Source organism: Neovison vison, chromosome 11, assembly GCF_020171115.1.
Source record: "Neovison vison isolate M4711 chromosome 11, ASM_NN_V1, whole genome shotgun sequence".
NCBI lineage: Eukaryota > Metazoa > Chordata > Mammalia > Carnivora > Mustelidae > Neogale > Neogale vison.
The window spans coordinates 124,757,959-124,777,697 of NC_058101.1; the positions used below are offsets into that span (position 1 = coordinate 124,757,959).

Below are 19,739 nucleotides of genomic sequence, written 5' to 3' on the forward strand. Positions count from 1 at the left end.
AGTAAAGGTCGACTGAAGTATATGCGTGTAAAAAGTCAATGTGTTGGTTAGTGTCTTTAACGTCTGCGTCTGTTGTCTTTGTGTTCATAATGGGATCTGAAGTATCTAAAGAGTGGTCTTCTTGTGCCTCAGAGGGGGGTAGTTCTAGTGAAGAGGAAGAAGAAATGTCAGGGGAAAAGTTAGACCGTAAAATGTACTCCAAGTTTGAACAGTTGAAACTGTCGACTCCAGCAACGCCTAGTGCCCCTCCGCCGTATAATCCTATGGCGTGCCAAGGAGCTTGTAGCTGCTGCACCACATGCGGTAGTGGCAGGGCTTCGAGCTGGAGAGATCATGACCTGACCTCTGCCTTTCCGGTTTTAGAGGACCAAAACAACCAGCGGTATCATCAGCCTCTTGATTTTAAACTAGTTAAGCAATTAAAGGAAGCAGTCATGCAGTATGGCCCTCAGGCAGCCTTTACAGTATCTTTGTTGGAGACCATAGCGGGAATGAACTTAGTCCCTGAAGACTGGGGCAATCTAGCCCGCGCAACCTTGTCAGGAGGGCAATATCTAGTATGGAAAACAGCCTGGCAAGAATACTCACAGGACACTGCCCGCCGTAATGCAGCGGCTGGAAATCCTCAGTGGGACCTAGAAATGTTAATGGGAATGGGACCGTACATGGGAAAGCAGGCCCAAATACAATACAACCCTGCAGTGTATCTGCAAATAGCTGCGGCGGCCACTAAAGCATGGAAAACCATTCAAGGCAGTGGGGATTTACAGGGTCAGCTGTCTAAGGTAATACAAGGACCAAATGAGGCATATGCTGATTTTGTAGCAAGGCTGATGCAAACAGCTGGTTGAATATTTGGGGAGGTAGAGGCAGCCATGCCATTGATAAAACAGCTGGCTTATGAGCAAGCTAATAAGTGGTGTAAAGAAGCCATCAGACCTTGGAAAAGCAAAGACTTGAGTACATATATTAAAGTTTGCAGGGATATCAATGACAGTGTTATTCAAGGGCAGGTTATGGCTGCAGCTATCACTCAAGGTTTACAAGGATTACAGGGAGCTCAACAATATAAACATAGGGATACTCCTGGAGTTTGTTATTACTGCAAGGAGCCAGGACACCTTAAGCGTGAGTGCCCAGAGATAAAGGTGTCTTATCAAGAGCCTAAAAAACCAGGTATCTGCCCAAGATGTGGGAGAGGTGCCCACTGGGCAAATAAATGTCGCTCAATAAGGGATATACGAGGAAACTCTCTGCTTCCAAGAGGGTCAAAAAACGGGAAGGGGGGCCCCACACCCCAGGGCCCTCAAATGTATGGGGTGCTCCAACAGGTGGCTCGCTCGCATTATCCGCCGACGAGCCAAGGCGAGCCACAACAGGGAGTGCAGGATTGGACATCCGTGCCACCACCAGACTCATATTGACTCCAGAGATGGGGACCCAGGTAGTCGAATCAGATTTTAAGGGTCCATTACCTGAGGACACCGTGGGCCTCTTGCTAGGACGGAGCTCCACGGCGTTATCAGGACTCATTGTTCACCCTGGAGTTATAGATGCTGATTATAAAGGAACAGTGAAAATCCTGGTATCTTCCCCACGTGGAATTACAGCTATTAGTCCAGGTGATAAGATAGCTCAGATCCTGGTATTGCCTAGTTGTCACAAGCTTTTTGGAAGCCATGAGGTTACGCGGGAACAAAAGGGGCTCGGTTCATCTGGAGCTCCTCTAGCATGCGTCACGCTAGGCATGGAAAATAGACCCCTTTACTCTCTTTGGATAAGAGGCAAGAAATTCATAGGCTTATTGGACACTGGAGCGGATCGCAGTATCATCAATGAAGCTGATTGGCCTAAGGATTGGCCTGTGCAAAAGGCTGATCAAACACTTCGAGGATTAAGGATTGCTCATAGCCCCATGTGCAGTGCAGCTACACTGCCATGGAAGGATGATGAAGGCCACCATGGACTTGTGCAGCCATATGTCCTTAAAATTCCCATTTCATTGTGGGGACGGGATGTTTTGGCCCAAATGAACCTGAAGTTGACTACAGAATTATTCTATAGTGAGGAAGCTCAAGCCTTAGTGACTAAGTCTGGTTATCCTGGAACGGGAGGCCTAGGGAAACAGCTGCAGGGCACTCCTGAACCTATAAGAATAGGTGGGCCGGGGCTGGGTTTTTCTTAGGGGCCACTGAACCTCTAAAAATTCAATGGAAAAACAGTAAACCCGTGTGGGTTTCTCAGTGGCCCCTGCCTAAAGAAAAATGTGAAGCTGCCCACACATTGGTAAAAGAGCAACTTGCCGCCGGGCATATTCGGCCCTCCACATCACCATGGAATACGCCTATTTTTGTGATTAAAAAGAAGTCCGGGAAGTGGCGATTGTTACATGACTTACGAGCTGTTAATGAAAGGGTGGTGGCCATGGGAGCAGTACAGCTGGGGCTGCCTTTAGTCTCAGCCCTGCCCTCTGGTTGGCCCTCTGTGGTAATCGATGTTAAAGATTGTTTCTTTTCCATCCCATTGCACCCCGAGGACACCCAATGTTTTGCTTTCACAGTACCTACCATTAATCATTCTAGTCCGGATCAACGCTATGAATGGGTGGTATTGCCTCAGGGCATGGCCAACAGCCCTACAATGTGCCAATTATATGTAGATCAAGCCCTAAAGGAGGTGAGAACACAATTTCCCCCACTCATTGTGTATCATTATATGGATGATATTTTGCTGTGCCATAAAGAAGAACAGTATATTGAGAAGGCCCTTTCCTTTCTTTTCAAACATTTTGAGAGATTCGGATTACACATAGCACCAGAAAAGGTCCAAATGACGCCCATTAAAGAGTATTTGGGAACTAGGTTAGAGAATACTAAAGTCAGACCTTTAAAGATAACCCTGCGGACAGATCACCTAAACACATTAAATGATTTTCAAAAATTGTTAGGAGATATCAATTGGATCAGGCCCTACCTAAAACTCACTGATCAGGAATTGTCACCCTTATTTGAGACACTTAAAGGAGACCCTAACCTCACCTCTCCTCGTCAGTTGACTGAGGGGGCAAAAGCAGCCATCAGTTTGATCCAGAAAAGGCTAGAAGCTGCTCAGATAGACAGAATTGACTATTCCAAACCTTTGCTATTTTGTGTCCTTGCCGAAAAACGAGCTCCCACTGCAGTTTTTTGGCAATCTGGCCCCATATCATGGGTTAGTTTGGCCCACTCTCCAAGGAAGGTCTTGCCTTGGTACCCAAGCGCCGTTGCGCAAATTATACTTAAAGGGATTAAACTTAGTATAGCAGCGTTTGGTAAACAACCAGATACTATAATAACACCATATACGCAGGAACAAATAAAGTGCCTAGCAGCCTGTGATGATGACTGGGCCATTTTGATAACTATAACATGTGCTCAATTTGATAACCACTACCCATCACATCCATGGCTACAGTTCAGTTTATCCAATCCAATCATATACCCTAGGATCACTCACCATAAACCCCTCAGTAATGTAAGGCTTATATTCACTGATGGATCTAAGCAAGGAGTAGGAGCTATAGTTACCAAAGAAGAGAGTTGGACTTTCCTATTTCAAAGCTCCTCTCCCCAGGAAACCGAGCTGCTCACAGTGATAAAAGCATTTCAAATGTTTCATCAAGAACCCTTCAACCTTTTATCAGATAGTAGATATGTGGTGCAAGCTGTCTCTATCATTGAAAATGTGGGTTCTATTAATGCCAGGTCTACTATCTCTAAGGCATTACAAGAAATCCAAACATTAGTTTGGGACAGGAAGGTTCCATTTTATGTTGGCCACATAAGAGCTCATACAACCTTACCAGGCCCCCTGACACAAGGTAATCGGTTAGCAGACTCCTTAACCAGAGGAGAATTTGTCTTTGCCATTGAGGACCCGGTGCAACAGGCGAGACATTATCATAAGCTGTTCCATGTGAATGCTTTAACTCTTCGCCTCAAATTTAACATAACAAAAGCACAGGCACGGGACATAGTAGTCTCCTGCAGAAACTGCGTGACTTTACTACCTACACCGTCTTTGGGGGTTAATCCTAAGGGTCTGTTACCTAATCATATATGGCAAATGGATGTCACACATGTTTCAGAATTTGGAAAGTTAAGATATGTTCATGTCTCTGTAGATACCTGCTCTGGAATAATTTTTGCCTCAGTGCATACGGGGGAAAAATCCAGAGATGTTATCGCCCATTGCCTACAGGCTTTCGCGGCATGGGGAAAGCCACGCCAGTTAAAGACAGATAATGGTCCAGCCTACACCTCACAACCCTTTAAAGCCTTCCTACAACAACTTGACATTCACTTGATACATGGAATACCCTATAACCCACAAGGACAGAGTATTGTGGAGCGCGCGCATCTTACAATAAAAAATGCGCTTTATAAACAAAAAGGGGGAATAGGGGACACCTTCAGGTCCCCTAAAGATAAGCTCAACACCATTCTCTTTATTTTGAATTTTTTAACGTTGGATAAAACAGGTAAATCAGCTGCAGACAGACATGCAAGTGCTGCTGCTGCTCCCCCTAAGCCTTTAGTACTTTGGAAGGACATCCTCACAGGAAAGTGGAATGGACCAGATCCAGTGTTAGTATGGAGTAGGGGGTCTGTATGTGTTTTTCCACAGGAAAAAGAGGCTCCAATTTGGATCCCAGAGCGGCTGGTGCGTGCAGCCTTGCCTCCGAACACCAGTCATGATGCTGAAGATGCTGATGATAACGCTGGGGATGCTACACCTCCTGCGGCAGACTCAAGCCAGAGAGCTGTGAGCAGTGGTTAAAGCATGGCTATATCCTTTACCAGTGACTAATTCTTTTCTCATATTCCCCTCTCTCCCTTTGATGCATGGCAGGTCTGTGACTTGTTAGGAGCATGTACTGATATCTCAGCAGTGTCCATGTTAAATGGTGGCAAATTCCTCAACTGTTCTTATAAACAAAATGACTCTGGTACCTTTGAGACAACAGTTAATGTGTCTTGTCCCAATAATATTACTTACCAGCCCACTCCCATATGCTTCTCGCCACCGTTCCTTTTCCTCGTAACAAATGCTAGCAGGCTGAATGATATGTTGAATTGCACTAAGAATTGCTATCTTTCCCAGTGCTGGAATGTCACGGCCTTCAAGCTGGCTGTGATTATGCATATCCCTACTCCTATCCCAGTTTTCATTCCAGAGGACAAGTTACCGATGGTGCTATCCAGAAAGAAGAGAGACTTTGGTATCACAGCCGCCATTGTGAGAGCATTGGCTATATCTACAGCAGCTGCCATGGCAGCAGCAGTCTCGCTTGCTGCAACTAGACCCACTGCGGAAGCTGTGAACACCCTTGCAGCAGGAAAGGTGGCTGCCCTTCGAACACAGACTCAGATCAATGCACATCTGCAAGCAGGAATCCTGATAGTCAACCAGAGAGGGGATTTGGTTCAAGAACAAGTGGACATATTGGGGGCCCTATTGGGACTGGGATGTATAGCACCCTTCCCGGCAATTTGTGTAACTCCCATAGCCTATACTAATATGAGTAACTTACAGAATGTCTCCCGACAGCTCTCCCAGTATTTGCAGGGTGCTTAGTCTGACGATTTTCTGACGATTTTCAAAATTTCACACGAGTACGCGTGTGCAACCAACTTCCCTCCCAGAGCTATTTCAAACATTCAGCAATATGTTCCAGTTTACCAAACAATGGGCTGGCACAATTGGTCTTCTTGTCCTCCTTCTTATTGGCATTCTGCTTCTATTCAGAAAAGTTCGCCAGTGGAGAACACAGCAGCGAGAGCAGAGCCGAGCTATAGTACAAGCCCTTATGTCAATAGAGGCTGGGGCATCTCCCCAGATGTGGCTAAGCATGCTAGATCGGTAGTCAAAGACGGGTAAGATCAGTAGAGAAACATACCAACCTAAGACAGGACAGAGATCATCGATATCTTGTGTCTGATGACGGGTAAGGATGTTTTCTGCTACTGACAACCTAAGACAGGCACGATCTCCGCCATAAAACAAAAAAGGGGGAGATGTCGGGGACCGCCTCCGGCCGGGAAAGTCCCCGCCATTACAAGATGGCGCTTGGCTCACTGCCAGCAAAATATGCTGCAAGTAAACACCGAACTTTCTGGTGAAGCCCACCTGAAGGAGGACATAGTCATTGGCTGTTTCAAATTTAATCAGTATAATAACAGGACTCTCATTGGCTCTCCCCATTGTTTGGCCCCTTATTGGTCACCCTGACACATATAAGCTAAGAAAGTTGTCGAAATAAGGAGACGAAGCATTAACACCATGCCAGGCTGGTTGTCGTTCTTGCGGGCCGAGGGCGACAGGAATCCATATCAGAAAAAAAGAAATAACAAGCCTTCCTCCCACTAGATAGAAAAAAATGAGTATGAAAGGTTAAACAAAAAAGTTTTCAGAAGAAAATGTAAGGTAACACCACATGTCTCTAAGGTAAGCAAATTACTTCTAAATAAACTTCTAAAAAGGATAGTCAATACCTCTAAATTTGCTAGAAATAGAAACAATTAATAAACTAAGTTTTATTAGAATTAACAAGTTTTATTAGAATTCTGGTCCTCAAAAGACACCAGTAGGTGAATAAAAAGGCAAGCCACAGAATGGAAGAAGGATACACAGTTAAGTATATACAACAAAGGGCTTTAGTGTCAAAAATATAAGAATTCGTACAAATCAACAAGAAAAGAACCCAACAATACAATAGAAAATGGGTAAAGAACTGAACGGACACTTCACAAAACCATTTCTACAAACAGCCAATAAACATACGAAACAGTGCTCCATTCATCAGTCCTCAAGGAAATGTGAAGTAAAACTGCAATGTGATACACCACTGACTAGGTACCAGGACTGCTATAATTAAAATGACATTAAATACCAATTGTTGGGAGGATGTGGAGCAAATGAAATTCTCATACCGTGTTGTTGGTGTGAGTATAAATTGGTACAACCATTTGAAAAGTTGTTTGGCTTTCTTAAGGTCTAGCAATTTCACTCCTAAATATATACTCAATATACATATAAATAGAATGCTTGGGGCCTTGGTGGCTCAGTCATTTAAGCAGCTAGCTCTTGATTTTGCCTCAGGTCATGATCTCCGGGTCCTGGAATCAAGCCTTACATTGGGCTCCATGCTCAGCAAGGAGTCTGCTTGAGATTCTTTCTCCCTCCCCCTTCCCTTTCACTGCTCCTGCTCTATAAATAAATAAATGAATGGGAATAAATGAATAAATAAAATCTTTTACAAAAAAAGAAATGCTTGATTTGTTCAACAAATTACATGTATAAGAATGTTAACAGAAACACTTTTTGTAACAGCCTAAAATGTATGCCATCAATTATAGAATAGATGAAAAATTATCACAAATTCCAATAAAAGAATACTATGAACGAATGAGAATGAACGAATGATTGCTATACACAGCAGCATGTATGATTCTTAGAAATAATGTTTGACAGAAGAAACAATAAAAATACATAGTGTATAGCTCTATTTGCTAGAAGTTTAAAAGCAGGCAAATGATATTGTTATAACTCAATAGTGATGGGGATGCCTGGGTGTCTCAGTCAGTTAAGTGTCTACCTTTGGCTCAGGTCAGGATCCCAGGGTCCCAGGATCAAGCCCTGCATCCGCTCCCTTCTTTCTCGGTGGGGAGCCTGCTTCTCCTCCTCCCTCTGCCCCTCCCCCAGCTCATGTACTCTTGCATGCTCTCTCTCAAGGAAATAAATACAATCTTAAAAAAAGAAGGTCAATAGGGATTAACCTGAAAGGCAGGGGGCAAGGGATGAGCAAGAGGCCAAGAGCGGGCCTTCCAGGGTTCTGGTAATGTTTCTTCACCTGGTTCCATGCATGTGTTTGTTTTGCAAAAATCCGCTAAATTGTACTATAATTTGTGCATCTTGATGCATACATTTTATATGCCAATTTAAACGTTTACCAAAAAAAGTCATAAAAGTCAAATTGAAGGTGCTATTACTGACCTAAGATGGGTGAGTATGAACATCAGAGAGAATAATGTCAGCAATGTATGAAATACATCAAATATACAAAATTCCAAGAATTTATAATCACATTAAAAAAATTATAATTTTTTATAATTATACCCTTAGGAGAGATTAAATGTATCAACTTGTTATTCTAAAAACTGTTAAAATAGAATGAATCGAGCATTATCCTGCCTCCCCCCTCTATGAACTGTATTTCAGGATAATCAAATAGTTGATGAGAGAACATTCTTAGTTAAAGAATTCCAGATAATAAATGCAAAAGGAATAACAGAATTCAAATTTCACCACATTGTACCCCGTAATGGAATAATGGTGTGTGTCTGGCGATACAGTAAGAAACACACAGTACCACCTAACCCAAAACTAATCTGGTTTCTGGCTCAGAACATCAGTTCATAGGAAATATGATAAAAGAGGGCATTAAATGAATCCCAAGGATGTAATCAGCCACATTCAAAAGGTGGAACATTTACAGAGCAAAAAATTTTATTTCTTCCAAAACCAAATACCATCAGAGAAAAGGTAAGACATGGTAGGGGTGGGGGGTAAGAGGGAAGATGACTGTTATGGCCCAAAACTGAAGGGATATTGCAATAAAATCAATTTTGAACTCATTTGGATCTTAATTCAATTAAGTCACCTTTTAAAAGACATTTTTAAGTGATGGAGAGAAGTAGTGAGTTGGGGGAAATCAGAGGGGGAGACAAACCATGAAAGACTGTGGACTCTGAGAAACAAACTAAGGGTTTTGGAGAGGCAGGGATGGGGGGCTGGGGGAGCCTTGTGGTGGGTATTAAGGAGGACACGAATTACACGGAGCACTGGGTGTGGTCCATAAACAATGAATCTTGGAACACTGAAAAAAATAAAATTAAATTTAAAAAATTTTTAAAAAGACATTTTTAGAAAATCCAGGAAATTTTAAATGGACTAGATATTAGATTTTATTAAAGAATTATCATTGATTTATTGTAGTCATGTTTTTAAAAAGTAATTATCTGTTATAGATATTATTGAACTATTTATGGATGAAATGATCTGTAATAATGTCTGGCATTTGCAAAGGAAAGAGGTAGTGATTTACGAGCCAGGATTGGTTAATTGATAATCGGTGGTACTCTCTGATATGTACACAGTGGTTCACTGTTGAGTATGTTTGAGATTTCATGCATGAACACTTACCCCATCCATAGCTTTCACCAAGAGGTCATAGGTTGCTGGATCCCTTTCCCTATCAATATCTTGAGAAACGCAGATTTGCCCATCATGTGGGTCGATTCGGAATGCAGGAGATGCATCATAGCTTTGGAATCCATCATAAAGAGAATACTCCACAAAGCCATAGAGTCCGGCATCTGCATCAGAAGCTTTAACCTACGAGACAAGAGGTTGGTCGGCAAGGGAATGGAAATGTTAACATTACTTTTCAGTTGGTCATGAATTATTATCATGATTTGTACAACCGGGTTACCCTACAGCCATTGATTCACAAATTACAGGCTTTGGTTTTAACTCTCTCCTTTTACCATCTGTGACAGCTCACCCTCACTTTCCTCCTCCTTGTCTGAGTTCTGCTCAGTCTCCTTTGCCAATTCCTATATTTTCATGTGATCTTGGAAGTCTGAGTTGCCTGAGATTCAGGTCTCTCCTTTGTCTTCTTATTCCTCTCACTATGCCTAAGTGATCCCATCCAAATTCAAGGCTTCAAAAACATCCCTGTGCTAACAGTTTGACTGCATATCTTTGGATTCCCTCTCATACTCAGACTTTTCAAGTGATGGGCTCAACACCCCACCCTTCAGAACAGTAAGTGAAGGCAGAGAAATCGAGGCAGTAAGTGGCGTGATTACTAGTAACCCAATCCAGCTGAAAGAATTCACCCTGGAGAAGGAGACTTGAGTTTCTAAGCCAGGTTTCCTTGCAGGAATAATGCCTCCATCAGGACCCTGCACGGCCATGCTCACTGACCAGGGCACAGAAGCACCTTGCCCAGTGGGTCCATGGGAATGAAATGCAGCCCACGCTCTGCTTTGCCCAACACTGACATGGAGCTCTAAGTGCCCAGAGGTAAGGACGTCTTTCTCTTTGACCATAAATACTACTTACATTAGTTGTGGTCCTGTGCCTGGTAAAAAAGATGAAGTAAGTGGAATATGAAGGCATTTTATTTATACTAACTGTAGGAATACACAGTGAGAAAAACAACAATCTATATTGAACTCAAAACATTTTGAGTTCATAGGCATAGTTGGTAAAGCCCTCTTGATTTTTTAACCGAATTAATAGTAACAGCAAACATATATATAACACTTAAAATAAAAGAAACATTGTAAGGGAAGATTAATTCAAAAAAGGTAGAAAGAAAAACGAGAAGAAGTGTAAGTATATGTAAAGATTTATACGATAACGATAATGAACTCCATTTTACAGACCAGAAAAGTCAGGCTCAGAGAGCTTAAGTAACGCGCCAAAGATCACATAGGCATATCAAAACTGGGACTCAAATCAGGGCATTTGGACAACATTTAGCTCCAGGTTGGAAAAAAAGTGATCTCTTATTATCAGTACAGTGTACAGGAAGTAATTACACCTTCATTGTTTGCTTCCCAAATAAAACCTCATACCAATAACATATTCAACAACCAATGTTCTCAATAAGCCTTCCCACTCGTTCTGTTTTATCTTGAGCATATAACTGGAATGTGGCTTTGGGGGTTCTTCATGCAGTTTGACACAGTGGTTCTCAATCAGGGTCAAGTCTGCCCCCACCAGGACATTTGGCAATGTCACATGTGGGGAGAGGGTACTGTGGCATCCGGGGGTGGAAATCAGAGTTGCTGCTCATTGTCCTATAATACACAGGACAAACCCTACAACACATAATGATCTGGCCCAAAATGTCAACTGTGCCTAGACTGAGAACCACTGCATCTGATGGAACACAACAATGGGCACTATTATTTTTCTCCTTAATTGCCATTGTCTTCAACCGATGACACAGTCTTATAAATTTCTCTTCACTCCCATCTATCTCGTATTCTCTGGCAATATTATTTATTCTGTGCAACCAGCTAACATGTTTGCAAGTTATTCTTCTCATTAGATGGGCTGAACCAGGAAATCCACAAACTTCCCAACTACAAAAGAACTAAATTCCAAGTACATTTGGTCTGTTCCATTTTGGCAGCTGTTAATGATTTAGTAGCCTCCAGTTCCCAAAGACACCAAATATATTTTCTAAAAACATCTGGTATTCTCAGTAATTTTGGCTTGATTGGAAGATAAATACAATGAACTTTAATTTCTAAGACTCATTCTCAGCCTTTAATGGCATATATTAACAAGTAATCTGGCTTATATAAAATGAGCCTCCTTATTTCCACTTTTGAGACCTTTTTCTCATCTGGACTTTTGGCAGGCAAAACAGAAAAAGTCAAAAGTGGGATAAGAGTACTGATCTCAATTTATGTCAGCAGCTCAGATTCTAGGATTCAGAATCATAAAACAAGAATGTATTCCTCCCTGTTTTTTACTCAACTCCCTAAAAATACTGACCTAGTATTCTAGAACAATACATTCCCCCTACTAGTATTTGGTCTTTAACACCAGTAATTAATTTGGCATCTTTATGAGGCCTATATTTTCCAATATTCATTAATTTATACATAATAGGCAATTTAAATAAGAGAAAATAGGGAAATTTTCACAGATCTTCAAGAGGAAATCTGATTAGTAAGTAAGCTCACTGTGCCTTTTCTTCAGAGATAGCTGCTTAAATCAAACAAACAGCTGGTCAGAGTCTATTATCGCCATCTTTTGGTGCTAATTTTGGGATCCAGAGGAGATCTCAGGAAGATTATTCCTGAATCTACTGAAAAAGTCACATTCTAGCACTCTCGATGATGTCCCTGTGTTCTTCATCTTACCCTCAATCTACCTGTTTTAGACTGAGATGAATCTGGTGATTTTTCCTCTAAACTTACTTCAAGTCAGAGTTGCTCTCCTTTATTCTGATCTCTCACAATTTTTTTAAAAGATTTCTTTATTATTTATTTATTTGACAGAGAGAAAGTCAGCGAGAGCAGAAACACAAATAGGGGGAGTGGCTCCCCACTGAGCAGGGAGCCCAATGCCAGGCTCGATCCCAGGACCCCGGGATCATGACCTGAGCTGAAGGCAGCCACTTAATGACTGAGCCATCCAGGTGCCCTGATCTCTCACAAATTTAATACAGACATTATAAAAATGAAAATATTAACGTGCTATTAGGATTCACCTAATTCCTTTATTAGCTTTTGAAACTAAAAAAAGAAAAAAAAAAAAATCCCCGCCTCCCTATCTGGGAGACAAATTGAGAACACTGGCTCTTGAATACATGTTGTTTGGATGTTCTATAAATGGGATGGACCTATCTGCACTTCATTCACCAGCACAGACACCTCTATTTGGGAGGCTGTCCTTTCATTTATTTATTTATTTTTAATTTCTTTATATTATGTTCAGTTGGCCGGCATATAGTACATCATTAGTTTTTGATGCAGTGTTCAGCAATTCATTAATTGTGTGTAACACCCAGTGCTCATCACAACACGTACTCTCCTTAATGCCCATCACCCAGTTACCCATCCCCCCACCTCCCTCCCTTCTGTAACCCTCAGTTTGTTTCCTGGGGTCCAGAGTCTCTCATAGCTTGTCTTCCTCTCTCTGATTTCCTCCCATTCAGTTTTCCTGGGAAGGTCTCCATTTCAACTCCTTGACAGCTTTGCTGGAGTTAATACCCAGCCATTCGCCTTGGTACCCCCAAACCCAATAGTCAACCCCAAGTCATAGGGCAACACACTGTGAACAATCTTATCCTTTACCTGCTCCCAGGAAATCATATCCCTGAATTCAATGATGCTTCTAGAAAAACCTCAAAGCCCAGTCAAAAAAATAAGCAAACAAGAAAGTCCTACAAAAAAAATGGTTGCCAAAAAAAATGGCTTATTTACATGAAATTTAAAATGAAATAACCCATCTTAATTTTTTTTCTTTCTGTGATTTCCAAAATTTCTACCATGAGCATATAAGTTTGTTTGAAGAAATCAAACCGTTGACACAACACAATCACAAACATAACTTCAAATAGAAGAAAGAAAAAGAAATTACAAAATAACTTTAAATTCTATGTGCTTGGCCATCCACTGATCACACAGTGAAAACAAGATTAGAATATTCCAGTGGAAGCCGGTTTCAGCACTGAGGACCACAACAGATGCAAGTATGCCACTCTCTGAATACAATTCTGGAAGTTAACCAATGACTTGGGTCTTAACCAAGTCTCACCATCAAGGCTCCATCCTTATTTCCTACACAACCCAACAGCTTTCCATATGCAAATTGTCTCCTTATTGAAATACTTCCTCCCCAGACACCAGGCTCTGACTCTCCTGCTCCTCCTACACCCCACTGACCTCCTTTTAGTTTTCTTCACTTGCTCTGAGTTCTCTTCCCAGCCTCTGAATGCTCTCATGCCCCACAGCTTAGTTTTCAGACGACTTCTCTTTTCAGTCCACATGCCATTGCCTGTGACGAGTGAATGGTGCTCCCCAAAAGACAGCTCCAAATCCTAATCCCTGGAACTTGTGGATATTGCCTTATATGATAAAAGAGTGAATCTTGCCTTATATTGTAAAACGTCATTAGGTCAAGGATTTTGAGAGCAGTTTGTCATGGATTATCCAGATGAGACTTCAATCCAAAAACAAGTGCCCTTAGAAGAGAGAGTCAGAGAGTAGAGTGAGGGGTCACAAACCAGGGAACACCAACAAGACTTAGAGGCTAGAAGAGACAAAGGGAAGGAGAAAGGCCCTGTAGGACTTTGGACTTCTAGCTTCCAGAATTATGAGTAATAATTTCTGTTATTTTAAGCCAGGGAATTGATGGTTATTAGTTATGGAAGCCCTAGGGAATTAATATACTCCTGAGTGATCTCACTCAGGCCCACAGTACTAAATCAACATATGTTCCCCCAGTATTGCTATCTTTGTCTGGTGTTCCAGATTCATGCATCATCCTACTACTAACTAGACATCACCTCTCATGTGGCTAACAGGCACTTCCAATGTAGCCTGTCCAAACAGAACTCTTGCTACCTACCCAAATATGCTATTCTCCCAGTGTCCTTAGTGATGGCTTCACCATCCATTTTTTGTAAAGGCAGCCATAGAGATACAACTCAGAGGACCTCAAATCATGTCATTCTCCTGCTCAGGATCTCCCAACAGCTTCTAATCATCACCTCAGTAAAATCAGACCCTTTAATTTGATCCTGGCTACTTCTCTGAACTTATCTCCCACTACTTTCTAACTCACTCCTTTCTGCATATACAGGGCTCCTTGATAGTCCTAGAACCTATCAGCTTACATGACTTGCTTCCTCATTTCTTTCAAGTCTCTGCAAAGACCACCTAATTACAGAGACCTTTCCTAATCACGCTACCCAAGAGTGTCATCCTCACTTCTGCTATACTCTTTTCTTTTACCTGTTTATCTTCAGAGTATTTACCTCTATTTTACACTGCATTATATATTTTTATTTATTTGTTTATATCTCCTACTGGGATTTATCTCCAGAGCTCCTTGGCATATGTCCAGCACCCATAATGCTAGTGCCTGGCTCATAGTGAGGATGCTGTAAATATCTGTTGCATGAATTAATCAATCTATTATTGTCCATAAAATGCAAGCATGTTTTAGAAATAGTTTTCGTGATAATTCTCTCTATTTTGACCTTGGGAAAACAAGTCATAAGAACAAGAATGAAAAGATTCTCAACATCACTCATCATTACAGATATACAAAACAAAACAACTATGAGATATCACCTCCGATCTGTCAGAATGACTAAAATCAAACAAACAACAACAACAAAAAAAAACAGTGTTGGTGAGGATGTGAAGAAAAGGAATCCTTATGCACTGTTGATGAGAAGGTATACTGGTGCAGCCACTGTGGAAAACAATATGGAGGTTGGTTATTCTATTAAAAATAGAATTACCATATGATCCAGTAATTCCAGTACTAGTATTTACCCAAAGAATATAAAAACACTAATGCAAAAAGATATATGCATCTCCATGTTTATTACAGCATTACTTACAATAGCCAAATTATGGAAGCAACCCAAGTATCCATCAACGGATATATTGATAAAAAAAAATGTGGTGAATGAAACACAATAAAATATTACTCCACCATAAAAAAGAATGAAATCTTGTCATTTGCAACAACATGGCTGGATCTAGAGAATATAATGCTATGTGAAATAAGTCAGTCAGAGAAAGACAAATAACATGAATTCACTCATATGTAGATTTAAAAACCAAAACAAAGAAAGGGAAAAAAAAAAAAAAGACTCAGGCCATAAAAGAGACTCTTAATTATAGAGGACAAAGTAGTGGTTACCAGATGGGATGTGAGTGGGGAAATGGATGAACTAGGTGAAGAGGATGAAGAATACACTTATCATGGATGAGCACTGATAATGTATACAATTGTTGAATCACTATATTGTACACCTGAAACTAACATAACACTGTTTATTAACTATACTGGAATTATAACTAAAAAGAATGAAAGAACAAGGATAAGATAGCTTTGCAGATACCATCACTACCTCTTGGGGCTACACCACACTGGTCAACCATGCTCAAATCCACCACATTCTCTGACATCACCATCACCAGTGAGCTCTTCCGCCCCATCCCCTGAGGGCTGTTTCCAGACAGACTCTCAAAGACAGCAGATAGCTTTCATGTTCTGAGCACTGGGAAGAAGGGATTTGGTTATAAAGGTTCCTGTTTTATAAAAAGTTATTGCGGAATTTATGTGGCAGGATGGAGACTCCAAATGCCATAATGGCACTGGCAACAAGTCCACTGGAGGGAGAAATTTGATGATGACAATTTCATCCTCAATTATACAGGACCCAGCACCTTGTCCATGGCAAATGCTAGGCCCAGTACAAATGGTTCCCAAGAATGCTGATACTGTAAGGTTAGATGGCAAAGTGAAAAAGAGTGCATGAAAACTATGGAAACTGTGGAATGCTCTGGGTCTAGGAATGGCAAGACCAGAAAGGAGATCACCATTGCCCAGCATGGACAACCAGTAAATCTGACTTGCATTTTATTTTAGCCATCAGGCCATTCCTTCTGTTGCTCAGGAAAACATCCCTCATCCCTCTGTCTGCTTATAACTTCCTATGATCTTCTCATTCACAATGCAGTTCTTGTGGGTTCCCTGTTTTCCTCTTCCCATTCCAAGTCTTGCTGGATTGCAGAGTTAAGTTTATGATTATGGAATAAAAACTCAACAACAGCAACAGCAAAAGAACAAGATATTTTATAACTCCATCAAACTCTTACTGAGGAATGATTTTTCAATGAGTAAAACACAGTCTATTAACAAAGCTATATCGTCATAGAATAAAATCCAAAATGCTAAAACTGGCAAAGGAAAAAAAAATATTTTAAAACATGTGGAACTATTCAGATGTTGGAAACAGAACTGTACTTTTTATTCACCTTTTAAAATGTATTTTCAGAGAAGCTGATAGAACTGTTGGATGAATAAACTAAGTATCTATTTTCAAGTTTCAGGAAAAAGGAAAAAAAAAAAACCCTTACTGTTCTAAAACATGTTTTTATTGCCTTGATTGAAGAATGGGATTAAGAAACCACTAATCCTACTACTCATTGCCCCACCCTCCCCTGAAAAAGCAACCAAAGGAAATTTTGTAAAAGGAGATGTGTGGGTGGAGTGAGGGGTAACTTGTCCTATGAAGTATTACAAATAAACAACTGAAACAGTGTGACCTAAAAAAAGAATTGGCATGCAGATCAGTAGAACACAAAAGTAAGACCTGAAAGAGAATTTGGTAAACCTAAATTATTTTTATATTACAAAGGAAACATTACAAACCACTGAGGAACATAGGTTTATCCAAATAAATTGCCAGAAAAATTGGCAAAGAAAGGGGGTAGGAGATCAAGTTTGTTAATAACCTCACTTGAAAGTAAATTCTAGATAGAGATGTGAAATGTAAATAATTAAATTATTTAAAGCACACAAAAAATATATGGGAATATTTGACTGATGCTTATACTGGAGAGAAATTTCAAAGCAAAAAAATTACAAAACTAAAACAGATGAACAAAAATCACAAAGGAGAAAATCAGTACAATGACTACATAACCATTTAAAATTCCATTATGTCGGGGTGCCTGGGTGGCTCAGTGGGTTAAGCCTCTCCCTTCAGCTCAGGTCATGATCCCAGTGTACTGGTGGGACGGAGCCCACATCAGGCTCTGCTCAGCAGGCAGCCTGCTTCCTCCTCTCTCTATCTCTGCCTACTTGTGATCGCTATCTGTCAAATAAATAAATAAAATCTTAAAAATAAATAAAATTCCATTATGTCAAAAATACCACACACAAAAACATTTAGGGTGAATTAGGTATGATACCTGTGTTATAAATATATACACATATATATTCATAGTATATACCCAAAAGCTAATGTCCTTAATTTGGAAATAGGCCTTTTAAAAATAATACTGACTTCCCAATATAAAAGAAAAATGGGTAAAGGACAAGAACAAACAAGTCACAGAAAAATAACATATATTTAAGAGATACAACTCTACTAGTCATTAAATAAATGAAAATTAAAATAATATTTTTAAAGTATTGGCAACCATTAAAATAATGCATTAAGTGGGACAAGGGTGAAATAAATGTGTAGACATTTTTAAGCCTATCTGGGAAGTAATTTTGTTCCTACCATATACATATGGTAAACATTCTCCCAAACCTAAAAATATTCATTTCTTTTGACCAGTTAGTATATTTCTAAAAATATATGTAGACAGCTATTTGTATGAAAGACATATATAATGTAGTATTATTTATTCTAGAACCCAAATGTCCAACAATAAGAGTAGTTAAATAAGTTATAATTCTTCCAAAGGGAGAATACAATGTACCCATGAAAATTGTGTATTTAAAGACACATGTTTGCGGTGTCTGGGTGGCTCAGATAGTTGGGCATCTGCCTTCGGCTTAGGTCATGATCTCATGGTCCTGGGATCAAGCCCTGCATTGGTTCCCTGCTGGGTGGGGAGCCTGCTTCCCCTTCTCTCTCTGCCTGCCTCTCTGCCTACTAGTGATCTCTCTGTCAAATAGATAAATAAAATCTTAAAAAAAAAAAAGACACATGTTTAGTAGAAAAGGAAAAATGTCAACTTAAATGTTAGGTATGATATCCTATTTCTGAGGATAAAAGTGTCCAACATACGGAATTAAAAACTAAAAGGAAATAAATAAGCCAGAACAAGGAACTCTTGCCCAAACTCCATTTTAGGAGGCTAGCATTACCTTGATACCAAAACCAGCCAAGAACACTACAAGGAAAGGAAATTATAGGCCAATATCTCCAACAAACATAGATACAAAAATCCTCAACAAAATATTAGTAAACCAAATTCAACAGTACATTAAAAAGACCATACACCCTAATTAAGTGGGATTTATTCTAGGGATAGAAGAATGGTTAAACATCTGAAAATCAATGTGATATACTACATTAACAAAATGAAGTATGAAAATCATATGATCTCCTCAATAGATGCAGAAAAAGCATTTGACACAATTCAACATCCATTCATTATAAAAACTCTCAACAAAGTGGGTGTAGAGGGAATATACCCCAACATAATAAAGACCATATAGGACAAGCCCACAGCCAACATAATACCCAGTGACGAAAAGCTGAGATCTTTTTTTGGTTTCTGAACAAAAAAAAGCTCTCTGCCACTTTTATTTAACATAGTACTGGAAGTCTTAGCCAGAGAAATTAGGCAAGTAAAAGAAATAAAAGGCACCTAACCAAAAAGGAAGAAGTAAAACTGTCTCTATTTGCAGATGACATGATATTATATAGAAAAAAATCCAAAGAGTCTACCAAAAAATTTGTTAGAACTAATAAATGATTCAGTAAACCTGCAGGATGCAAAATCTAGGAATTTTGAGAAAACACAGAGAAAGATAAATGAAAAAGGACAGAGAGCCCAGAAATAAACCCACACATATATAGTCAAATAATTTGTGACAATGGAACCAAGAATACACAATGGGAAAAGTGTCTTCAATAAAACCTGCATTTGGTAAGTCTTTGCCATCCCTTTATTCAGATGTCTGTGAGAAGAGCCTCTGGTACCTCATTCTTGTAAATCCACCAAGGGCAGATACAGAAGAGTCATAAGGCCTAGGGCATCACTAACTTCAGAAGCAGGACTGTGCAACTGTTCTGTAAAGGGGTAGATATACAAAAATCTGTTGGGCTTCTATACAGTAATAACGAACTATGAGAAATAGAAATTAAGAAAACAATTCCATTTGTAAGGGCATCAAAAAGAATAAAAATACCTAGGAATGTATTTACCCAAGGAGGTAAAATATCTGTATACTGAAAACTATAAAACGTTAATGAAAGAAATTGAAGAAAATATAAACAAATGGAAAGATACTCCATGCTCATGGGCTGGAAGAATTAATGTTGTTAAATGTCCATACTACCTAAAGCAAGCTAAATGGACAATGTAATCCCAATGGCATTTGTCACATAAATAGAACAAACA

At 40.0% G+C, this 19,739-nt stretch overlaps 1 protein-coding gene across 1 annotated transcript in view; it reads right to left on the bottom strand.

The window, feature by feature from the left end:
* The window catches only part of DCHS2 (dachsous cadherin-related 2), a 261,399-nt gene that overhangs the window by 122,138 nt on the left and 119,522 nt on the right, over nt 1–19,739 (bottom strand). Inside the window, exon 2 of the mRNA XM_044224647.1 lies at nt 9,244–9,435. Within this exon, the coding sequence (XP_044080582.1) occupies nt 9,244–9,435 (192 nt within the window). The remainder of the gene's footprint in view (nt 1–9,243; nt 9,436–19,739) is intronic.